Here is a 25660-nt window from a genome sequence, read left to right on the forward strand (position 1 = left end):
CCGGCCAGGAGGAGGGACCTGCCACCAAGACGCTGGGGCTGGAGCCATGTCTTTATGGGCCCCTTCCAAGTGTGCCCCTTCCAAGTGCTCATGTGAGCAAGAATGAGCCAGTGAGAATTTTTGGTGTCACCTCAGAGCATTGGTCCACTCTGTCCAATGTCCCATCTTCAGCCATGGAAATTTCTAATGCCTCAGAGGAAGAAGACCAACGCCACCCCCTCCACAGAATACATTATAAGGAGGGGAGGGGAATTCCTGCCTGACCCCTGCAGATGGTTGTCTGAAGCCCTGAAGCATGAGCTTTTAGGAACATAAGAAATAAACCAGAAGTGAGCTCCAAGGCTGTTGAGCCCTGTTCCCTACCATCACAAGCAACCCCATCATTCAATCGCACTCTCTCTTAAAGCTAATTAAATGGTTTGTCCTCACAACGCTTATAGGAAGCTATTCTAGAACCTCACTCCTCTGATGACAAGAAGTCTCCTCCTAATTTCGAACCTGAATTTGTTCATGGCCAGTTTATATCCATTTGTTCTTGTGCCACATTATCCTTTAGCTTAAATAGCCCTTCACCCTCTGTGGTATCTACCCCCTTGATGTATTTATAGACAGTAACCATATCTCCTCTCAGCCTTCTTTCTGCCAGACTAAATAAGCCAAGCTCTTCCAGTTTCCTCTCATAAGCCCTCCATTCCCCTGATCAGCCTAGTAGCTCTTCTTTGCACCTGTTCCAGTTTGAATTTATCTTTCTTGAACATGGGTGACCAGAATTGTAGACAGTGTTCCAGATGGGATCTCACTAGTGCCTTGAACAGTGGATTAATATTTCTGTATCTGTACTGGAAATGCCTCACCAAATACATCCTAGGATTGTTTTTGTCTTTTTATTTCTGAGACTTTAGGGTGTATTAGCTTCATACTTTTGCTTCACTGGGGACTTAGGCACCAAACTCTGTGAGGTGGTGGGGCTTAGCACACACCTCTATGGTTAGCATCTCCCATTGGCAGCTCCCCAGGTAGAGTGTTTGCTTTTGTGGATCCATCTCTGAGGTCTCTCTCTCCACATTCATTGTATACGGAGCTTAGGTACCTAACTCAGGATTTGTGAATCACAGGGGTATTCCTGTGACTTGCCTGGTGCTTAAAAACTAGCCGTTATGAAACTGATCATTGTAATGCTTCAGGGGTTGTCTACACTACGCAGCTTTTAGCGACAAGGCTGTGTCAACACAGCCTTGTCGCTAAAAGTCAGCATGTGTGAACGCTCTCTATCGGTATTTTGTCTGCACTTTTGCCAACAAAATACTTCCAGGCCTGCGAGTGGCCCTGCCGACAAAGCCTCGTTCACAATGCTGCTACTTGCCTCCGCAAAACTTTTGTCTTTCATGGGGTGGGGAGAGGGAAGGGGAAGGCTGGGGCTTTTTTAAGTACCTGTGAAAGACAAAAATTTTGTCCACAACGTCGCAGTGTAAACAAGCCTTAAGTCCCTTTGTGAATCTAGCCCTTGGCCTTTTTTCTCACTGCTAAGAAAGGTGACATTTGTTTTGTTTAGCATGGGCTAACACTAATGTTTGGCTCTCTATTGAGATTAAAAACACAGTGAGGACAGGGCCGTTTGGTTTTAGCAGGAGGAAAAGGCATAAGAAAATAAAAATAGAATAAAATCAGGGGGCAAGATGCTTATATGTTTGTGCAAAAGTAGAGAAGTACAAATTTTGTTTTGAAAACTTGATGTTTTCAAATAGACTCATAGACTTTAAGGTCAGAAGGGACCATTATGATCATCTAGTCTGACCTCTCGCATGATGCAGGCCACAAAAGCTGACCCACCCACTCCTGGAATAATTCTCTCCCTTGACTCAGCTGTTGAAGTCCCCAAATCATGATTTAAAGACTTCAAGTCGCAGAGAATCCTCCAGCAAGCGACCCCTGCCCAGCAAGCGACCCCTGCCCCATGCTGCAGAGGAAGGCGAAAAACCTCCAGGGCCTCTGCCAATCTACCCTGGAGGAAAATTCCTTCCCGACCCCAAATATGGTGATCAGCTGAACCCCGAGCATGCGGGCAAGATTCTCCAGCCAGACCCTCCGGAAAAAGTTCTCTGTAGTAGAAAAAGTTCTCCTCCCACTGGGAGGAGAGGGCCTGGGACCCCCTGGCCGCCTGCTATTCCCAGGTGAGGGGCAGAGCTCAGGCTGCTGTTCCCCTTGCAGGCAGGGTGCGGGGAGGTTTTTCCCTGTGCGCTCAGCTCCCTTGCCCCACCTGGGAAGGAGCCTGGCCACAGATCAGTGGGGGCGGGGAGGGGTGTTTTGAATCAGGGGAATATTCTGTCCCGAACTGCAAGCACTTCTGGTGAGTGGGGAAGGGGCTCAGAGACCAGCTTCTCTGTGGCCTGGACAGGTCCCCTCTGGCTCTGCCATGCTCTGTCCTCCTGTGAGAAATATCACTGGCCCAAATGCCTGAGCTCATGGCCCTCTGCTCTTTGGCCCAAATGGCTGAAGTTTTTCAGCCGCTCTGGAGAAATTCCCCCTCCAAAACTTCCAGCTCAGGGCAAATGCTTGAAGCAGAGCAGGGCCAAGCCTTCCTGCCCTTCTGCCCCATGCGCTCACTTCATGGGCAATCAGCCACCTAGGGCTGGTCTACACTATAAATGTCTATGTGCATAGTTACCTCTCTCAGGGGTATGGAAAAACCACCCCCCTGAGCGACGTAAGGGTTGCAGGCATAAGCGCTCAAATGCACAGCGGTATGTTGGCGCCCGCTGACAGCTACCGCTGCTCATTGAGCTGGTTTTATTATGTTGACAGGTGATTTCTCTCCCCTCAGCATAATGTGGCTACACGAGCGCTCTTAGAGCGACATAGCTGTATTGGTACAGCTGTGCCACTGTAAGACTGTAAATGTAAACATTCTCTTAGGCACCCACCTTTGAAAATGTTGACAATTCAAAGTCCTTATCTGACCCTTTCTGGAATTCACCGATCTCCACCTATCACTTTAGCAAAGAATTGTAAGGTCTTCAGGGCAGGGACTGTCTACTACTGTGTTTGTACGCTGCTGAGCACAGTGGGGCCTCATTCTTGGTTTGTCCTCAGGCACTACTGCAATAAACATGATTATTATTAATAATAATATGAGAACTGACAAACCTGTGAGGGGAACAATGACTTGTAAAAGATTGAGGCTTGAGAGAAGCAACCAAGCTGTTCTATTGAGCACATCTATTAAAAGGAGAACGGAAATAGAGAAAGTTTTACAAAAGGTGTTGAGACTCAGGACGCATGGAGTGGGGTGGGGATGATGAATCTCAGAATCTGCAAACAGGCCTTGATTCTGTGGGTGTGGAGTGATGGTGTGAAAGTATAAACACAAAGCAAACAGATGAGCTAGGTCCCCCTCTTGAGAGTGCTGCAGCTTGGCTGCCAATTACTCTAATCCTAGTAGTAGGAGTGAGATCTCAGGCTCCAATACTGCAATGAGCTTCACACATGCAGACTCCTGCACCCTCATGGAGCCAGAATCTCTTCAGTGGCCTAGAGGGAAATGGAAGATAGATGGAACGAGGTGTGGGTGGGACTGAAGAGACCTGGGCTTACTACCAAAAAGTAATATTTAATCATTTTTTCCCCAGCAGTGCTAATGAGGTGCTTAGCTATATGCTCCTCTCTTCCGCTCTGGTCCTGCAAGCACCTCTTCACAAGTGGAACTTTATACCCATAAAGAGCTGCTTGTTGGCTCAGGGCATAAATCACACACAGACAATACAGTTCAGGCATTTGCTTGTCTGGTGGGCTTTTAAAAAAATCTATATTCTAAATTTGGTCAGGCCAGATTTGGAATTTTGGTTTGGTCTAACTCTAGTTTCCATAGAAAAGCAAAGCGGTTTTGAATGCTGATAACTGGACATGAAAAAATTCTATCTTCAGAGGCTCCCTAAAATCTTGCATTTTGTCTCAAGCTGTATTAATACTTTTAAAAGAGTTTAGAATAGTATTTACAGTTTGATGCTACTGCTATAGAATGAGCTGAGGGGTGAAAACATTATCTGATACTTCTTTCAATACCTCCTCCTGAAAGCCCCATGGTTTTATTGTAAAGAAAATATTTTAATGGGGAAAGAGCATTTGACTGGTACAAGGGGAGGGAGGAAATTCCAAGCACAAGAGGTGGCATGGAAATAGACATGGAAAAAAGAATAGGAAAAGGTTCAAAGAGGGTTTCAGGAGGAAAGGTATATCAGCATATAGTAAGAACTTTGACATTCCAAATTCCCTTTTTGTTCAAACCAAAACCCCATTCCATAATTTCCCCAAGATTTGGGAGGGACAGAATTCAAAATCACAACCCACATTCAGAGCTGAATTTTGTAAATGTCCCCTAGTTTTATAAAGGGACAAACCAACATTGTGGAGGTGAACACTTTTGAAAATATTAGCATGTTTGAAATCCACATTACATTTTTACATCTTGAGCTTGACTGTAATGGAAACTATGATAAAACAATAGAAAAAAATCTGTAATCCAAAAAATAAAAATAAATTGTTTCTGTTACAGTAGTCCAGTGGCAAAGTATCAGTACTAAAGATTCCAGCAGAATTCCAAGGGTAAAAACCTGGCCTGGTTGAAGTCAATAAGAGTTTTGCCATTAATTTCATGCGGGGGGGAGGGGGATGAGAGAGATTTCACCACAAATGTTCAGGCTTTGCTGTTATTGAGATTAGTTACATTTAAAAAGAAAAATAAACTAACCTGCCAATAAGGATGCTAAGAAAAAAGCCAGCCTAATAATCTTTAATCCACAGCGATTGTTAAAGACACATGTCATGCTGTCCTTAATTGTGAGTATTTTCTAAGAATTAATATACTTATTGATGTCATATTAGTGTTCACAGTAGTCATGTAGTATGTTAATACATTGGATTTGTGCCCATTCTTCTTACTTGATTCTTGCTTACCAATAGTTACTCTTCATCATTACCAAAAATAACAATTAAATAAAAATGTTACTCGAGACCACGTGATTGTTGAAGTTGCTTCTGGAGGTAGTTGCGTTTTCCCCCATCTGGACTTTTGTTTCCTATGGGATTTATTTGCAATCTACCGGATGAGGATCTGAGGGGAGTTTGCCAGATCTGGGGCTGCATCATTCAGCACATCTGGAAGTGGTTTATGGGGCTCTTTCACTACGCCAGTGCAATGTCTGGATTCTGAGCAGCTTCTCAGAGGCAGAAAAAGGAAAGAAAAACCAGCACCGCTCCAAAGTACACTTGAAGGATTTGAAAAAGGATTCCCAATTTAAAAGCATTACTTTGGCCCTTTAAGGCTCATGTACCTAGGATTTCCAAGGGGAGTCATGGGCAAGGCAGTTTTGGCATGAGCGCTTGCAGTTTTGGGTGAGCTAGGAACCAAGTGTTGTCGCCCTGCAATTCTTCTGGAGAAAGAAGCCGTGAGTGCTGTGCTGCGTTTGAAAGGTAAAGACTAATTAAACAGGAAATATCTAAACAGTAATGTCACTGTTTCATATGCAGCTTTCCCTGCTGCCGCCCCTCATTTTGTTATATGATCTGGCAATTGTGTCTAGAGACGTCAGATTCCAGTAATCCGCGTTTAGGAAAACTAGGGGTAAATGTTTGCAGAGTAACAAGTCGAGTTCCTTTCTTTCTTGAAAAGCTACAAAATGCAAATATTAAGAATCTTTTCAAATATTGAACTAAAAGTTTTGTTATATATGAGTCTTTCCAGGGTTGGATTTTAAAGATTAAAAACTTGGAGCGATTTGGACTGTTTTAATTATGTCTGGAGCTAGTGTAGGGTTCTGACAGGCCAGCTGCACATCGCAGTGACTGCAAATTACATTGACAGTTTGGGACAAATTCTGTAAGATCCTATTGAAATCAATGACAAAACTGCCATTGATTTCACTGAGGCCAGGATTTCACCCCAGGAGTGAGAATTTTGTCCACTTACAAAAATTACTGATTCAAATTTCCAGACTAGAAAGGAAACAATATTTGTGTTCTGTGCACAGGAGAGGAGATTTCTAAAGGCAAAGCTCTTCTCTTGACTGATCACCTGATCTACTTACATATGTAAATCAAGGGGGTTCTGTGCATATGGAGAGAGCAGAATATTGGAGTCAAGATAAACAGTGCAGATCTGATAAGAATTTAGCCCTAAGATAACTATTCCCTTACGCTATGTTTTTTAATCTGTCTTTTTCAAACCAGTCGCAATATTTACATGCATACAGACTGTTCCGTTTATGTGTTCTGTTTAGAATTTAACTTGTCAATCAAAATTGGAGACTGACTCGAGATCTTTCCGTAAACTCAGAATTAACCAATAAGACATAACTGTATTTTGTGACTCAGCTTTCAAGAATTCATACCACTCTAGCCTCCTCTCCCTTCTCAATGAATCAAAATGAATTATATTTAAAAATAATAAACATAATATCTGTATCTCCAGGCATGAAAATATGGAAAAAGGGGGTTGAGATGCCAGGAACAGCTACAGTGCTAGAGGGAGAAATGTCACACACGTACATTGTTTTCTTTTTTGCCTGTGGTGTTGCGTAGTTCTTGTTTGTTTTAATTTTTGATATCTTATCTCATGTCTTCAATAACTTGTTTCCTGAAGTTTCAGTTTGCTTTCCTAGGTTTACAGGCCTCAGGCGATTGGAATGTAAAAAGAAATTCCCCTTAAACATATTGCTCCAGATTAGGACTGACCCTCCATAGGTGTAGTAGAGGGGCCAGAAGGCGAGCAGTGCTTGGGAGCCTGAGGAATGTGGGCTGGCTAGCATCAAAGGCAGCTCTTATTAGGGGCAGGAGAAAGGCCTTGTGCTCCCTGTACACAACTAATCATCCTTTTTGTTTCCAAATGTGTGCCTGGTGTGGTATTTTATTTTTAAAAAGAACTGTTTACAAAGGATTTATTTAAAGGCCTATGTCCAGGGAAGAAAAAAAATAAGTAATATTATTTTTTTTAAATGATGCAATATAACATCTGTATGATGAGCCCATCATTAAAATCAGTGGGAGTTGTGACAGGTCTGAATTTGGACCCATAAATTTAAAAATAAATCATAATCTGCTTTTTACTATTAAAGTTTTCTAAACTCCTACCGCTTAAAGTACAAAGGAAAAAGTAATTTGGCTTCTAAAATACAAGGAAATGTGGGATTTTCCCATAAATGTCCATTAAGGGAATTTAATACTTTCCTCAGAGGCATCTGATCCTGGCCACTTTCAGCGCTTGACTACAATGACAGTTTTAAGGAAACTTCTAGTTGCTCCAGCACTATAGATGATGTGGTTAAAATGCTCGTGGCCAGTCTTCACCAATGCTCTCCCCTTGTTGCTACAACCTGTTGAATTATGCTGTCCCCTGGTTGCTGCCACCAGTGAAATTACACTGATGTTATAACAGTGGGGGCAGAGTTCCCTACAATTGTCAGTGCAGACACAGCCCAAGACAGAGACAGGATTCTAGGCTAGATAGCTCCTTTGTCTTATTTAGTATGGCAATATCTATGTTGCTGTGTGTTTGATTATAACAAGATCTAGAAATGGCATTATGGTGTTTACATTTGTTGTTCTGCTGTATGGGGATTCAAGGATAATTTCAATGGATTAAAATACCTACAGATGCATTTTGTAAACACATTGTATATTTGCATATGTTTTATTTTCTGTTTTACATTAAGAAAAATCTGTGTTATAAAATGTAAGTATTGCTGATATAAGTGACTGTACTGAGTTTATCGAAACATTAATTGTTTTGCTATGGTTATATAGCTTTGAAACTGGTTCATGTATTTAAAACATTTTTGCTTTTTAAATTCTGGTTTATATAAGGTCATAAATTGTTGCCCAAAACATTGCAAATGTAAAATGTTTTCATGAAAAGCTTTGCAAAGTTAGGATCCAATCCTGCTTCCATTCAAGTCAAAGGCAAAACCTAATGGTGCAAAATTGGGCCCATAAAATACTAAAGAAATATTCATCACTGTGTTTATAACTTCTCTCTTTCTCTCTCTCTTTTTTTTTAACTACAGATTGCAGTTCTTAACCAAAGGAACATATGGCTCTGTTAAGGAAAAGTAAGAAAGATTCAGAGCATTTCAATATCAAATTGATTCACATATTTTTTTAAACAGCTAGATAAAGATCATGTAAAAATTTTACAGGAGATTGCATAGGAGGGTTGCATGCTAATGTATTACTCCAATTCTGCAAAGCACTTAAACCATTCCTAACTTTAAGTTTATGATAAGTAACCCCTTCCCTGCTCAGCAAAGCACTTAAGCGTGTGCTTAACCCCATTGAAGTCAATGGAAATACTCATGTACTTTGCTGTATTAAAGGCTATAATGACAGCATCTAATCCTGACACATGCTTAGCAACTGCAAATTCCATTGAAGTTAATAGGCCAGATTCAGAAATGACATGTGTGTTGTATCCACCACGCCAGGTATTAACAAACTTTAACAGAACTTTATTTACAGTGGAAGTCTCTTTACCAAGCTGTAGCTGCACACCCTGTAACTCTCCCAGCCCCCTCAACTCCTCCCCCCTCCTTCCTGTTTCCTGTCCTTTCAGACTCCCAACAGCCAGTGCTCCCAGTTCCAATAATTACATGCAGCATCTAAACACCACAATGTAATGTGGTGTAAATTAGAAGTTAGTAAAAGTGGGTGAGTCTAAATTATTGTAATTTATATACTGAGTGTCTGGTAATAGATCCAAGAGGGAGTAAATTAAACTGTGTGGAAGAGGCTAGTTTAACATACATCTTTCTTACATTTTCCTTTTATGTGTTTTCCTGTTACCTGCCTCTCTTCCAGTCTTCAGTGTGGAAATTATACAAATATAGACTTTCTTATATCTGCTCATCGATGTGTAACTTGCATCATCTTGCACATCACTTCTGAATTTGAATCAATGGAGAAAATCTTGAGAGGTGCCACTCTGTGTTGGCCTGATTGACACTGAGAACAGTGAGGCTGTAGAATGGCTTCTCATCAGGTTCACAGTTAGGTCCGTTGGAGTTATAGAAGCTCTTGCATGTAAGCACTTCCTCCTCCTATACCCGTTTGCAGATCCTGATCCTTCTGTCTTCCTCATGGAGGAGCCATGGAAGCCTCTGCAGTGTTGAGGCAATATTAAACCATATGAAGCACTATGTAAGAGCAATCCAGGGACTGGGGCTCACTCTGACCCTTCCAAAAAGTGGATGGTTGGGAGTTTGAAGGGGCTATGCTAGCTCCCAAATTCCAGTTTTCTTGGAACACAGAGACCCTCAATGTGGATGAGTCCTTCGCTTTCTTGGCTAACAGCTCTGTTGTGATGCTATCAGTCGGTTCCATAGGCCGATTGCTTCCCTTGTTGTCAGTCAGCTGGGGAGTATCTGCTCTCCATCTCCCATGCAGGAACATCTTGAGAGGCACTGCCTCCCACTTGACATCACTTATCAATATAGCAGAGGGGATGGAGTCTTGGAATTCTGCCTCTGGGGGAATGGATGGATCTTTTTGGGTATGGAGCTGCTCCGTGGCCACTATTGAGAAGGAGGGCTCCACACTCAAGACATGATTAATGCCTTTGGGTGCTGAGTTTAGCTTTCCTGCAGAGCTCTGGTGGATTTTATGCCTTCTCAGCACCACAGTTAGGATTTGGCCCAATGGGATTCAGGGTTCTCAATACCTCTCAGGATCAGGCTAAAGTGAGCCAGATTATGCCCTCACTAGCTCCATGCAACCCCACTGAAGTCAATGGGTGAGATCCTCAGCTGGTGTAAACAAACATAGCTCCACTGACATTCTTGATCTATGCTAATTTAACCCAGCTGACGATCTTGCTCAAAAGATTTGTTCAGGTGTAACTGAGGGCGGAATTCTGTGTTCTATGTTTTTTGTATATTTTGCCCATTCTGAGAACATTTATGATGCTACATAACTAACAAAATAGAATTGAAGATGACATTCGGCAAGTTCCTTGATGATGATGATGATGATGATGATGATGCTTATTTACCCTTAGTGTTTCCAGTAACATCCTACTCAGTCAGGGGTGATTTATGTTAGACTGCTTAAGCATTCAGTCCAAGGCAGACTCTGGTAGAAGCTGAAAAATCCAAATATACAGTAAGGCATTTGCTTTTCACATGCTTTGATTTTGCTAAGTAAAGTACTTGAATCAAAATATTTATACCTTTGCAAATATTTTGGAACATGCAGTTTCTGTGGCATGCCGAGTTTATTTTTGTAATGCTTTTAGAGTTATCCTTAAATAGACCTTGAATAGCTGAACTATTTCATTGAAATGATCTAAAATGCTTCACTGTTTGAAGGTCTACCCAAAGGGGTTTTGGGTAAAGGAAAGGGACAGGTAGGGTTAATTCTGAAATCCTTTGGCAATTGGAGGACCACAGGGTAGCCAGAAAAAAAGTTCCAAAATCACTTTACGTCTTTTTATACGTCTCTTACACATTTTAAAATCAGTACATTCAATTATACAAATAAAGAAAAACCGTGCACTTCTTCATTACCCTCTAGATATGTGTATTAGACTTCCAAGTGACCTCAGAATCATATTCTCTTCCTCATCCTTCCACTTTCATCCCCCTCCCTGTGTGGTCAATTCCTCCTTAGCTTAGGACCTAATTCTTCAAAGAGTTATTACTGAATGTAGTGCTTATTACCACATATACCCCAGGCTGCATTACCTTTTCCAAGCAATGTCCGCTGGGGATAGGGTGACCAAAGTCCCGATTTTGGGGGCTTTTTCTTATATAGGCACCTAAAGTCCCCCACCCCCTGTCCTGATTTTTTACACTTGCTATCTGGTCACCCTAGCTGGGGATGATGGACAGCACCCTGTCCCCCGCCTGCCTGCTGCTCCCTCTGCCCACCTAGTTCCACCCATGTTTGGGCCATAAAAAGCATTTTTTGAGGGGTAGAAGAACTGTGAGGTCAGTATCACAAAGGTGGCTGAACCACTATTCTGTGTGGGATAGAGGATGCTCATAATGGTATGAAGTATATAATACCCCACTTTGGGGATGGAAACAGTTTGCAGCATCACTATAGAAAGTGTGCATAAGACCAATCCCCACCAAGCCTGTATCTTGCTGTCTGTAACTATGATGAAAATGGATTTGTCTCAAATACAAAAGCAGTTAAGGAGAAAATGGGGATAGAACCTATGGCTGCCAACCATTTTCAACAGGTAATTTTCCTAGGGTAAGCAGCCCTTGAATAATAGGCTTAATGATTTAACAGTTTTCCTATTTTGGAAATACTTGCAAGCAGAACATCCTTGAAAACCAAAACATCTGGAAAGAGCTGACCACAGATTTCTGATTATACTGGACACGGGCTATAGTGCGAATTTCTAAATAAATCTTACAAGCAGTTTCTGTTTTTAATTCGGTCAAATAGCAAGTGAGATGAGATTTTCAAAACAAATACAGGAATACAGTAAATGGCAAATATGTAGCTGGTAAAATAAAAATACAGGTATTTGAGCAATTAGCATTAGTTTTTATATTAACTTTTAACCAGTTGTCCTCTTTATTTCAGTTAATCAGATCTTATTATTCCTACTTCTTTTGACCATCTGTGTCATTCTGTATAATAAAGTTCACAAGGTGCCATCTACATTAAATAATGAAACAAGTAAGTAGCTCATTATTTTATTCTGTTCAGATTTCATGGTAACTGAGCACTGGTTTCTGTTCCTGCTGTAGGATAAATAGGAATTTATAACAGAATCACTTGTGTTATTTTGATGTAATGTAGGACACAGAACTTTTAATTTCTAGATCAGCTGATTTGAATAATACCAGGTCAGTAGTGGCTAAGAATCTCCATTGTGATTCAGGGCCTGATCCAACTCTCCTTGAGGCCAATGAGAATTCTTCCGTTGACATCAATGGGAGCTGGGTCACATTCTCAATTTTTTGCAGAGCCTAACAGAGAAGTCAATTGGTAACAACCATGAGGATGTGTTTTAATGATGGGAATCTGCCTGCTTGGGAATAGACTGAGACCACTAGTTCATTTCCAACAGGCCATCAAACAGAGGCAGCAGGTAATAGCCAACCTGAGCCAGCCAACCACTGACTAAGGACTTGTCTACACCAGAAAGTTTTTCTGCTTTAACTGTACTGGGTGCAATTATACTGGTGTAAAATGTAGGGAATAAACTGTACCAGTATAAGCCACTTTTATATGGCATAACTGCTTTCACACTAGGGATTTTACCAGTATAACTATGTTGATTTATAAAATCCCACTCCTAAATGACATAGTTACACCAGTAAACTTTTAAGTGCAGATCAGACGTTAGGGGTGAAAGACTTCATATCGTAGTCCAGGTCTAAACTACAGACTTCTGCTGGCATAAGTCAGGGTGTGAAAAGGTGTGATTCTTGAGCAGTGTTTCTCAAACTGGGGTCGCCGCTTGTGTAGGGAAAGCCCCTGGCGGGCCGCCCCTGCGCCACTCCCAGCAGCTCCCATTGGCCCGGAGCAGCGAACCACGGCCAGTGAGAGCCGCGATCGGACAGACATGCGGACGGGGCAGGTAAAGAAACCAGCTCGGCCCGCCAGGGGCTTTCCCTACACAAGCGGCGACCCCAGTTTGAGAAACACTGTTCTTGAGCAACATAGGTGTGTTGGCAGAAGCCCCTAGTGTGGACACAGTTATATTGGGAAAACCATGTTTTTAGAAGTATAGCTTGTTTAACTGGTGGGAGGTGATTATAGTGTACAAAGCACAGCTGCATCCACACAAGGAGAGCTTTGATGGTGTAGTATATTTCTACATCAATAAAGCACTTCTAGTGAAGACTTAGTCCTAGTATTTATTTTGGTATGTATGTGCACTAGTGTCAGTACTGTTAATCGTGTTCCCCAGCTCTTCACCCCTTAGCAGCTTCCTGAACATTGCAACACTTTTGCTCTGTTTCTGGTTTATACAATTCAGAGACTAGGTCTGTTATAAAATGGTGCTGAATTCTGTACATTAATTTGGGTTTTTGCTATATACAGTTGATTTGGAGAGTCCTGAGGAAATGGAAGAAGAAATTCCAGTGGTGATATGTGCTGCTGCGGGTAGAATGGGTGCAGCGGTAGCAGCAATCAGTAGCATCTACAGCAACACCGATGCTAATGTTTTGTTCTACATAGTTGGCCTAAAGAACACAATTCCACATATCAGGTAATAGTATTTACCAAAAATTATTCATTCTGCTGCTTAGTTAGGGCCTAGGGTGACCAGATGTCCCGATTTTATAGGGACAGTCCCGATTTTGGGGTTTTTTTCTTATATAGGCTCCTATTACCCCCCGACCTCCTGTCCTGATTTTTCACACTTGCTGTCTGGTCACCCTAGTTAGGGCCAGATTGTTACTGGGCTTTGCATTGGTGCACAGGGATTGGGGGAGGGCCCAGGGAGTCATTCCTCCCCCCCTGTGCAAAGGCCATCACAGTCACAGATCCTGCAGTCCCCTGGGTACGGGGATTGCTGCCTGCTAGGGGCACCAGCCACCCCAGAAGGGGACTAATCTAAGCCAGGTGATGGCCACAGCCCCGCACCAACCAGCGGCGGAAGGGAGGCCATGCTGCAAGATGGTACAGTGTGTGTGTTTCTCCTGCACAATCCTTCCTGAAGCTGCCTCTGGGAAACCGTGGCTTTGCACTGCTCCATAATTCAGGGCTGTGCCTTCAACTTCAGAGGAGAAGAACAGATAGAGTGGGGCTAACACAGAAAAAAGGAGAGGTAAAGGTTATAAATATGGGGTTCAACCATGGTCATACAAAATTGTAGATATTGTTTAAAGTGGGGTGAGTTGAACCCAGGAGCAGACCAAGGAGGAATGAGTCCATCAATGTAGGGGCCATCTCAATGAAGAAACAAACTCATTCAGGAGTCTCTCTCTTTAGCATATTTATATAGCCTTCATTACTTTCGTTTCTTTACAATCTTTAATGTATTTGTGCTCCCAACATATCTGTGAGGTAGAGAAGCACAGTTAACACCATTTTACACATAAGTAACTGAGATCCAGAGCCTCAAAAGTATTTGGGCTTCTAACTTCCTTTGAAATCAATGGAAGGTAGGATTCTAAGTACCTTGGAGGAACTGGGCCACATAGAATAAGTGACTTGCTCAGGATGACACAGGAAGTCTGTAGTGGAGCAGGGATTCGAACCCAGGTCTGGTAAGATCATTAAAAGGTGCAAATACCTGTCAAAATGAGGCTCAAGAAGAGAATCTCCTATAGAGCTGGTCAAAAAATGGAATAAAAAGTTACGAAAAAAATTATTAAAAAATGTATTTTTTTCATTGAAAGTTTTTTGTGTTTTGTTTTAAAACCAGTAGTCTTAAATATAGCCAGGGCATGTGCCATTAAGCACTTTGACGTTTCATACTGATGGTCTCTGGGGTTTTCTGTAACACACTTTTATCATTTCTCTTTCATCTCAGAAAATGGATTGAAAATTCCAAACTGAAAGAAATAAAGTATAAAACTGTGGAGTTCAACCCTATGGTACTAAAAGGAAAAATAAGACCAGATGCATCACGCCCTGAGTTACTCCAGCCTGTGAGTAAGCAAATACCATATATCACCAAAACAGAGCTGTCATAGTCTCCAAGATTTTAATGCACATTGAAGACTTCAAATCTCCTCTGTGCTCTGCTCCTTTGTACAGAACCACTGGGGTATTAGAGGAGCCATACCAATTGGTAATAACGTTGGATGGTTTTCTTATTAGACTAGCACACACCTCCTGTGGCAAGTGCTTCTACTCCACATTGTTGCTCTTTTGCTCTGTCTCCTGAGGTACAACTCCCTTTATATGTTGTAGGAGATCCTTCCAGGTGGATGACCTGACTTGATTAAACCCTGGTCTGACCTGGTTAAATCTAGGCCAGGCCATATAGTTGGGCTAGCCAGTGGAGAGACCAAACTTAACTAGTACTTTAGAGAGCCATAAAAATAACACTTCTGTAGAGATGTAATCAGAATAATTAGTGTTACTGCCTTGCCCGCCAAGACTGTAACTCCTAACAGATTACATTTTTTTCTTACACATCACTCAGGCCTTGGCCACACTGGCGCTGTACAGCGCTGCAACTTGCTGCGCTCAGGGGTGTGAAAACGCCCCCCCCCCGAGCGCAGCGAGTGCAGCGCTGTAAAGCGCCAGTGTAATCAGCGCTGCACGCTCGCTCGCTCACAGCACTGCAAGCTACTCCCCTCGGAGCGGCAGCGCTGTGAATTGCCAAGTGTAGCCAAGGCCTCAGAAAAGGAACCAACGACTAAATGTTGAGACATCACTCATAGAGAGGAGATCGTTGCAGCAATGTCCCCGCTAATTTGCCCATCTTCCTGCATGGGATGTTATCTGTTTAAGAGCTTAACCCTGGGGTTTATTATTATAACTTTAAGAACTTAAACTCAGCTGCAACCCTGAGCTGACTGTGTTCTGCCCTCCCAGCGTAATTTAGAGCCTGAAGGCTACTCTAAATTACACCGGCTGCCTACAACTGCTATTGACTGATGTGAAAGACTGCTAAAATGCAAGGACGCTGCAAACGTGTCCCCTTTCTAGGGTTGCCAAGCCTCCAGGATTGTCCTGGAGTCTCCAGGAATTAAAGATTCATTTTCAATTAAAGATTATGTCGTGTGAAGAAACCTCCAGGAATACATCCAGACAAAATTGGCAACCCTCGCTACGCTCTTTCCCTCTGCAATGCCCCCTGCTCCTGCAGAAGGAACTGTGTGTAGCGTAGGATTTGCTATGCCAAGCCTATGCCACTGGAGGTGTCCCTTATGCTGGGGTGATTCTCCTGTGCCTAGCTATGCTGCCTTTAGGAAGGCTTTGTACTGAGAGTGCTGTGAAAAGCTGCACTGCAGTGGAAGATCTGGGTAGCATTGCCAGGTGTCTGGTTTTCGACCAGAACACCCGGTCAAAAAGGGACCCTGGTGGCTCTGATCGGCATCACCGACCAGGGCGTTAAAACTCTGGTTGGTGGCACACCAGGGGCCCGGGGCTAAGGCAGGCTTCCTTGGAGCCATGGTAAGCGCTGCCGGGACCACCCCTGCATCCCAACCCCCTGCCCCCAGCCCAGAGTCCCCTCCTGCACCCAGATCCCTCATCCCCGGCCCCATCCCAGTGCCTGCACCCCCAGCCGGAGCCCTCACCCCCTCCCACACACACACCCCGCACCCCAACCCCTTGCTCCAGCCCAGAGCCCCTTCCTGCGCCAAGCCCCTCATCCCCGGCCCAACCCCCAGCCAGAGTCCACACTCCCTCCCGCACTCTGAACCCCTCAGCCCAGCCTGGAGCCCTGTCCTGCACCCCAAACCCCTCATCCCCGGCCCCACCCCAGAGCCTGCACCCCCCAGCCGCAGTCATCACCACCTCCCACACCACAACCTCCTGCTCCAGCCCAGTGAAAGTGAGTGAGGGTGGGGAAGAGTGAGCGACGGACGGAGGGGGGATGGAGCGAGCGGGGTTGGGACCTCAAAGAAGTCATGGGGCATGAGCGGGGCCTCAGAGAAGAAGTGGGGTAGGGGCGTTTGGTTTTGTGTCATTAGAAAGTTGGCAACCCTCGATCTGGGCCATTGTGAATAAATACTGACCACCGGGCCTATTACATTTTTAAAGTTAAAGTGGCAGGATAAATCTCTGAATGTAAACACCCAAGCAGACTGAGTCTAATTCCGGGAGAAAGGTGATCTCCTGGGACTTCTCTAACATTATCTTGTGGCATTGTGGGTCAGATGCATGCATGTTGTGTCAGCATTGACTTCATCTGAGTTATACCAAGGAGGAATATGGACCCCATGTGCTTTAGAATAATCCCAACATTTGACAGAGAATCTACAGTTAATATTTACAAAGTTTTTGGGAGAAAGCCTGGCCCCTCTGAAGTCATTGGGAGGAATTTCCCATTGACTTCAGTGGGGCCAGCATGACATTGTCTTAAAGAAAATATGGAGGCAAGTTTAAAATTGTGGCAATCAGTAAATGGTAGTTGGACAATGTACAGTGATGAGAGGACTAAGTCACGTTTGAATCCTGAAAAAGACATTCAAGATGACTGCATTAAGCCACTGTGCCACTTACAGTCTGTCATTTTGATTGTTTTTTTTAACAGCTGAACTTCGTTCGATATTATCTCCCCCTGCTTATCCACAAACATGAGAAAGTCATATATTTGGATGATGATGTGATTGTGCAAGGTAAGCTGTCATCCAAAAATTTTTGGAACGTAGCAGAAGTTTGCAGCAGGAAGTTCAACTGCTTTATTGCTCACCAGGAAAGATGAGCTCTATTTAAAATTGAGGATGTGGCCTGGAGCACTACACTTATGACAGTTTCACACTCACCCTTACATAGTATTTAACAAAGGAAAATCAAAGGGACAATTTCTACTTTTGGATGTTTGATCCTGATCGTAGGTGTGTGGGTGACGTTCAGTGTTTATTGCATCTGATCAGTTGCTGTGCATGAGTGTCCAAGGCAATTCCAATAAGCGTGGTTTCACGAGAACAGGCAGCAATACTCCTCTCTAAACAGGACTTGTTTCCTATTTTGTTTGGTCAATGTGAAGCTGACCTTGAATCCCCACAAATGCTAGCATCCTTACCCCAAATAACTGCTTATTCTTGAGAGAGAAGAATTTACTCAAATCAGGTTGTAAAAGACCCTAGATCCTGTTGTTCTGAGCACCCTCAATTCCTATTTATATCTATGGGAGCTAAGGGCACTCAGCACCTCACAGAATCAGGCTTATTGATATTAATATCTTATGGTTAATAAAGACAAATCAGAAAACAATTCAAATGCTGGAAAATCCCTCCATGCCCATACAGCAAAAGCTAAGTAGAGGCACAGTTATCTTTTCAGATGGATTTCTCAGTCTGTTCATTCCTTTCTTTGCCACTTTCTCTGTTCTTTCTTCCTGCTAGTGTTGATGTCTTCTCTTGCTTTATCGTTTTTTCCCCTTCAGCATTCTTCCACATCCCTGTTATTTTGATAGCACCTTTCATCCAAGGATCTCAGAAGCACTTTGCAAATGTTAATTAATTAAGCCTTATGAAACCCTTATGCAGTAGGGTGTCCAAGGACATTGGGTCAAGTTAATCCCTGGAGTAACACCTTTGAAGTCAGTGGAATTACAACAGCAAAGAGTTTGGTTCATTTAGTTTTCAACAGCTTTTCTGCAGTTTTTCTTGCCTTCAGATGTAGATTTCAGAGCAGCAATACTTAAAAGGGTACTGTTGACCACTTTTTAAAGTTGGATTTGTTTTCTTTGCCTTCCCTTCACTTTCAATAAGCTTGATAATGCAATTTCTTCCACAAAAAATAGATTTCCCCCTCACTTACATACACCTTTCCAATGGAGTCAAAATCGCTGCCTTTTTTTTATCATCAGTGATGTTAGCAGGAATATTAAACACCATGGAACAAATTCTGAAGTCTTTGCCTAGTCAAATCTCCCTTTGAAATGAATAGGAGTTTTGCAGAGGAAACACTGAACATGGATTTCAGGATTTAGCTCTATGGAAATAGTATTTGTTAGCTAGGCGCTTTCTGCAAAGCAACAAGAGGTGCACACACTGAATTTTGGTGTGTCACACCAAAAACACTGCTTTTGATTTTCTTGTTGTTTTGTTTTACATCTCACAAAACAGAAGCTGTTTAGAATCTAGAGGAAATTCCTTCCCAGATCATAACAATTTTAAGGTAGGTCAATTTTGAACCATAAATAGGTTAACAGTGTCCCTTTAATTCAAACACTGTACCATTGTGGGACATGAATCCTATTTCAGGTTTTCAAACAAATTGGTGAGTTGCCCCTACAAGATGATGTAGTTCCTGCTCATTTCCAGGATTTGTATTACCTCATGCTAATATTGCTTTATTTGGGTTTCCTAGCAAATGAAAACAGAATTATTTCATCATTAATATAGCCAGGAGCACTGTGAACATTTTAGCTGCTGTTGTTAGCCTATGAATATTATGAGCCCACTTTTCAAACAGCGAGGCCTAGTATCTTAATAAGATATAGCGAAATAATGCCCTAAGGAGAAAATCTGCTCCCCTGAACAAAAACCCAGGTAAAAGGGCATTGTGCAGGGGACCAAAGTGGGATGTAAGGGGAAGGGGACACAGTCCCCCATCCAGAGGCAAGGTACAGACATGCACATCTATGCAACCAGGCTACAGCTCATGTCTCATGTTTGGACCTTCAAATCAGCATATAGGCACATAAAGTATAGATGAATACATGCAAACATAGGATTTTGACTTCCAGTTATGGGACCCATGTTTGAAACCAATGTCCATAGAGCAAAATTCTGCCTTCCTTACGTCCAGGCCATCCCTTGAAATTGGTAGGGTTGTACTAGTGTAACGGAGAACAGAGATTGTCCTAAACAGTCTGAAAGACAGATCCATGGCAACGAAACAAACCCATTCTCAAACTCCCAATTCTATATTCTCAGGTGACATCCAGGAACTGTACGACACAAAGCTAGCTCCAGGCCATGCTGCAGCTTTTTCAGACGACTGTGATTTGCCTTCTACTCATGAAATGGTGAGAAGTGTAGGAATGCAGGTAAGATGTTAGTTTTAAATTCAGATTGTTGATGGATTTTTACGTACAGATTTAACATGATTTTCTTCATCCCCAAACGAAAGTTTTCTCAGGGTAAAGTATAGTATTAGGATTTAGGTACATAGTTTAGTAAGGGGAATTGTTTCCTGTAATCATCTCAAGATGTGCTGTCTCCTGATTCTTTTGCAGTATGTTTTGTATTTTACTAAACTCTTCTTGTTTCGGTAGGGCACTTGTGCAACATATTTAGAAAAGAGTATTGATAGGATTGATATTAGACTTTCTGATAACTGAGAGGGAGTGAGCGTTGAACTTTGTGGGCTGCTCAAAATATATTGTTTGAAAACCAAATCCGGAGTGGTACGGAGCATCTGCAACTGCCATTAAAGTCCAGTAGCCTTACGATAACCACACTGGTTTTACGCTAGATCACCTACAGTAAGGTGAAGAGGAGTGGGCCAAAAGACAAAGCCCTGTAGGACTCCCATGGAAATATCGCTAACATATAATGATTAGAATATCCTGTCCTTTAGCCTTGTGCCTCACACTGAAGTCAAGGCAGGTAATAATAATCTAGAAATCCAGTTCTCAGAGCTTATTGTTCAATGCCTATGTATTCTGCATGTTCATGAGGTAGATACAGCTGCATCTAAACATATCTAGACATAAATTAGATTTACAGTAGACATCTATATATAATTTTCCTTCTTTCTAGAACACATACATGGGATATCTGGACTACCGGAAGCAAACAATTAGAGATCTTGGCATCAGCCCCAGTACCTGCTCCTTTAATCCTGGTGTAATTGTGGCTAATATGACAGAATGGAAGCACCAGCGGATTACAAAGCAATTAGAAAAATGGATGCAAAGAAATGTAGAGTATGTACAGATATCGAAGTCTTCACTTTATCCTGACTGAATGTGCTGTTTAAAGTTGAATTTTCTGTTCATTTTTCAAAGGTCCATTACTTAAGATCTGCTTCCCTTCACAGATCGTAATGCAAAATAGCTGTTTGTTGCACAATTTCCACCTGTTCTAATCCAGCTGTAGTCACGAACAACAGAAAGTGACCACTTGGGACTCTGCAGTCTTGCGCTGACTCAGCAAGCCAGGCCTAATCCTGAGAGGTGCTGAGCACATGCAGTTTTCATTGTGGGTGATCAGCCCCATTCAGGATCAGGCTGTTTATGGGCAGAGCTGATCTCTCCTTCTTGCAGTGGGATCAGGGTGGAAAGAAACTCTCTGCTCTCGCTTGGGGCCCTATAAGCTGCAATGTCAGCAATACTGGAAAGGGGGCACTTTTTTTACATAACCCAAGAACCATTTCTTAAACACCAACAAAAAGCCCATTTTTCTTCCTAAAAAGATAAGCCATAATTTACATAAACCGCTGAAAATCAGAAAAAGACCCAACCCCAAGAAGCTGTAAAAGTGGCAACTTTTCTATGAGCAGTCATGGGGGTCGGGGACTTTATGGCATTGTCTTTAAAAAACAATGTATGGTCAATGACATGAGTCTATTCACAAAGTATTTGTGGTATCAATCCATTGTCAGCATATGTTGGTAACTTGAATTCATCCGCTGTACTCTGCACAGGGTAAGTCAAACTGCAGTAAAGCAGAGCTGAAATGAAAATGGATCATACTGTTGGTCACTTCTCAGTTTTCTGCTACCCTGGGAAAGCAAATGAGAGCCAGGGAAGAAAGCACACAGAACTAGGGGAGGAAGAATAATATCCCAGGACCAACAGCTACAACTGCATTGCATATGAACGGAAGAGGAATGCAGACAGCAGCCTTCCCCAGTTCCCTCATTTGGCCTAGCACTTGATTTTATTCCTTTTTAATGCTTAGAAGAGTACCCATGAACACTACAGTAAATTGCTGCAAAGATATAACAAAGGGGTTTTACGTTTTAAAGTGCACACACATTCTCTGTACCTGGAGTTTGAGCCCACAATAAAAACAACTCTTCCCGGTCTCATGTGGACTACCTTTTGCATCTGTAAATTCTGTGCCAGTCCTTTAGACTTTAGGCACTTCCGAACAGAGGTTCGCTTCATTTTAGGTCAGGTTCTGCCACGCTCCGACTGAGTAGCCCCTCATTCTGAGAGGAATCCCAATGATTTCTTTTCTGCCACCATGAGGCGTCTCATTGATTTTGCTGGGACCACTTACAGAGTAAAGTACTACTCAGCATGAGTAAGAGTGGTAGACTTTGGCAAGATTTCTTGTACAGCACCAAACATTGTCCACAATTAGAAGAAAAAAAAACCTATAAGTGTTGGAATGCCAGTAAAAAGGTGCATATTTAAAATTAGGTAAAGAAGTAGTGTTTGTCTACACAAAGCAGATTTTAATAGTAAATTAGCCAGAGCATTAGTATTTATTGCTTTTGCCTTCTGGTTTTGTAGTAAAGTTCCTTTTCATTTCAGGACTCTTTTTTGCCTTTTCACAGAGAAAACCTCTACAGCAGCACCCTTGGGGGAGGTGTGGCCACCTCTCCAATGCTCATTGTATTCCATGGAAAATATTCTACTATTAATCCCTTGTGGCATGTCCGACATCTTGGTAAGTATGTTTCATTTCAAAACACTCTGGGCTGGAACAAAATACAGATAAGATTTAAGGACCCTATGGATGATTTTGCTCATCCTCAGTACATTACCTTATGCCTCAGATCCCACGTCGCTGCTCTACACTCATTCCCCTTCCTTCCAGATTCAAAATTAGCCCTTTATCACTTTCCTTGTCCTACTACAGCTGTTTACTTGAAGCTGCTCCTCCCTCCCCGTCTTCAAATTAACCACATTCCTGGAAGATATGCTTTAACCACCCAAGTTATTGGGCTCAATATGGGGTGAAATGTAACAACCAATGACATGCAGGAGGTCAGGCTAGGTGATCTGATGAGTCTTTCTGGTTTTAAACTCTACAAAACCAGGGGCTGAGAAGCAGTTGCAGGCTAAATCACTGATAACAGCCCTTGGGCTGGGGTTAAAGGCGGGATAGCTATTTTACACAGAGCTAGCTAGATCATATTGGCCTATATACTATGATACAAATGTATAAAAAGAAAGTATTCCATACTGGAAAATGAGACCTCACTGAAGGGGTGGCTGAAACTGGCTCTGGCCTGGTCCAAAACTCTGGTGCACACTGAGCATGAAGACAGCCAGAGAACATAGGAAACTTCATGTTTGGATCAGATGGGATCTACCCACAGTAAGGTGCAAAACCAGTCTATTAAGGGTTATTTTTAAGAGAAGGGTCTTTAGTTTAACTTTCCAAAATCTCACTAAAGATGTATTTTTGAGACTGGTAGTTCACCTAGGAATGAAAAAAATAGGATGGGAATACTGGAATCAGAGAAATATTTAGCAGTTAAGATTACTAATTGATTTATGATAAATTCCTCCTTCCAGAAGAAAGGTGTAAGAGTGCATGGCTGTCTCTCCCTGTCAATCTCAGAAGGAGGCCATGCCCCCTTGCTGTCTTATTCTGCTCTGGTGGATGGTTGGCTAACCCAGGCCTCTTGGCCTATGGCGTGGTGGCAGGGGGTAGTGGGACACAGCCCACCCAACTCTACTATGTCCCAGACCAGGCTCCTAACAGTGGTGGAGTTTTCTGCCATTGAGTCAGCGGGGAATCCAGTCGCAACACGCTGACCTGGGCTCAGACAGCGACGCAGCTGGACTAGAGTCGGCTGTCCCTGGGCTACTTCCTACCCTCCCTTTGGGGTGTACCTGAATCCCAGGATTGTCCGCTGTCTCCCCGGGATACACAGCCAGCAGTGGTGTGCCTAGCAGCTCTGGTGAGTCTTTGGGACAGCAGCGGCCTTCTGTGGGCTCCCGTTCCAGCAGCGGGTTGTAAGTGTCTGTCTCCCTTGGTAGCTCCAGCTCAACTGAGCTGCAGAGCCCATCTTTTGTACTTCCTGTCTTGCCCGTTTCCAGCAGGGCAGACATGGCATTCCTGGCTTCCCCCACCAGGGGGCTGACTGGGAGGCACCACCACCTATCTCTGAGGGAGGCCCTGCCCCCTAACTACAAGGGCAAATATTATACCGAGATGTACTAGTAGGAGTAACACTTGTCTATAACCCTCCACTCCACCATCATCAAAGATTTATTTAGAACAATGCAGGATTTGGGCACCATTCTTTAAAGAGGCACAAACATAGTTGAGTGTGAGCACTATGGGGTAGGGGACTGCCTCTTGCTGTTTGTAAAGCAGCATGTACAGTACATCATTTGTAGGGCCCTACCAAATTCACGGTCCATTGTGTTGTAATTATAGGGGTCCTGACACAAAGTTGTGGTGGGGGTTGCAAGGTTATTGTGTGTGTGTGTGGGGGGGGGGGGGGGGTTTGCAGTACTGCTACCCTTACTTCTGCACTGCTGCTGGCGAGGTGCTGCCTTCAGAGCTGAGTGCCAGGCCAACAGCCACTGCTTTCTGGCCACCAGCTGTCACTCTCCAGCTACCCAGCTCTGAAGGCAGTGCAAAAGTAAGGGTGGCAATACCACGATCCCCCTAAAATAACCTTGTGACCCTCTTGCAATTCCCTTTTGGGTCAGGACCTCCAGTTTGAGAAACACTGGTCTCCCCTGTGAAATCTGTATATTGTGTGTTTTTACCCCATACAAAACCAGATTTCATGGTCCGTGACACATTTTTTCATGGCTGTGAATTTGGTAGGGTCCTAATCATTTGTGACGGACCAATACTGGAAATCAGACAGGTCAGTGGTGATAGACTACAGTAATGAAAAATTAAAAAAAAAAAAATAGTTGGAAGAAAGGCTAGAAACTGGGCATATTTAGTGTAAAGAAAAACTAAAAAAAATTCATAATTTTTCTTAAGTACAATACAGACAAGCCTAGAGTGTCACTAATCAAGAACAGAAAAAGTAAGAGGCTTGAATACAGCTGCAAGAGATTTCGAATAAGGCAAATTTTTCCTAGAGAGAGAGAGAGAGAGAACAGAAGCTGCTAGGGTAGGTTGTGCAATTAGCTTCAGGGGACAGTCAACATTCACCTGGACAGAAGGCTGATGGTTCAGTTGTGCATAATACAAGGTAGTGGACTAGAATAGGCACCTGAGGTTCCTTAGGACTCCATCTATGCTAGGATATTAGAATAGGGTAGTGCGGTTATCCAAAATGTGTTAAATAGAACTAAGTATAAGGACCAATGTGAATTAAGTTTATCAACACTCTTTTACAAAATAGCCTATCATGTTTAGTACCAGTAAAAAGTATACTAATTAGCATATTTTTTTCTTTAAATCAGTTTTATTAAAAGTTGTATTTCATTTAATTGCACAGTATCTTCCAATACCGATCTTTTACAAAAGCTAGAGATTTATTTCTGTTTAAAACCCCACAGGGTGGAGTCCCGATGCCAGGTATTCAGAGCATTTTCTTCAAGAAGCTAAATTACTTCATTGGAATGGAAGGTATAAACCTTGGGATTACCCTAGTGTTCATAATGACCTATGGGAAAACTGGTTTATCCCTGACCCATCAGGGAAGTTTAAAATGATTCGTCCCAATAGCTGATACTGAAAGACGTCTAAAATGTTTATGCCTTTAAAAATAAATCAGTTTCCAGCAAGATTGTAATGGATTATTCTATTTCTATATCATACTTTGCAATACAGTTTATCTTCTGTGTAATATATGATAACTATTGTGTAAAACTGTATGTGTAACTGATTTTACAAAACTGACCCTAAGTATTTAAGCTTTGCCCTAAAAATAAACTTGTGCTGGTATAGGGGGTAATACATACAAATTTCAGATTAGCTTGAGTTTCTAGTAATACTGTGAGATATTAGTTTACTTGATTAAAAACATTTTAAGATGTTTACAAAGATGAAAATCAGGACTAAACAGAATGGGTTTCAATGCAATGTCTTGTATCCTCTAAAGAAGGTTCCAGTTGCTTGCTGAATCTATACCAGCAGTACTTAGTGTTGAGTACAAGATGTTTTAGCTTTTCTAGTCCTGTTTTTTTAAGTAGTAT

General features: G+C 42.6%; 1 protein-coding gene across 3 annotated transcripts; it reads left to right on the forward strand.

Annotated features, from left to right (window-relative positions):
• The first annotated feature begins 5123 nt into the window (after window positions 1-5123).
• GLT8D2 (glycosyltransferase 8 domain containing 2) lies at window positions 5124-25249 on the forward strand. Of its 3 annotated transcripts, none has more exons than XM_005310711.4 (10): window positions 5124-5466; window positions 8055-8099; window positions 11581-11676; window positions 13051-13219; window positions 14489-14606; window positions 17168-17252; window positions 19521-19633; window positions 20349-20515; window positions 22096-22208; window positions 25022-25249. In XM_005310711.4, exons 2-10 carry the CDS (start codon window positions 8081-8083, stop codon window positions 25192-25194), a joined length of 1053 nt encoding a protein of 350 aa, XP_005310768.1. In that variant the 5' UTR covers window positions 5124-5466; window positions 8055-8080; the 3' UTR covers window positions 25195-25249. The 3 variants fall into 3 exon arrangements, with proteins under 3 accessions (XP_005310768.1, XP_065421242.1, XP_065421245.1); XM_065565170.1 differs by lacking the exon at window positions 5124-5466 and adding an exon at window positions 10040-10143; XM_065565173.1 differs by lacking the exons at window positions 5124-5466; window positions 8055-8099 and adding an exon at window positions 8617-8694.
• The last annotated feature ends 411 nt before the right edge of the window (window positions 25250-25660 follow it).

The sequence above is a fragment of the Chrysemys picta genome, chromosome 1, assembly GCF_011386835.1.
Source record: "Chrysemys picta bellii isolate R12L10 chromosome 1, ASM1138683v2, whole genome shotgun sequence".
Taxonomy (NCBI): Eukaryota; Metazoa; Chordata; order Testudines; family Emydidae; genus Chrysemys; species Chrysemys picta.

Excerpts from the sequence above, each read along its gene's own strand:
- GLT8D2 (XM_005310711.4), top strand. Across the intron at positions 11,677-13,050 it reads TACATTAAATAATGAAACAA|TTGATTTGGAGAGTCCTGAG; the intron begins GTAAGTAGCTCA and ends TGCTATATACAG. Across the intron at positions 13,220-14,488 it reads AACACAATTCCACATATCAG|AAAATGGATTGAAAATTCCA; the intron begins GTAATAGTATTT and ends CTTTCATCTCAG.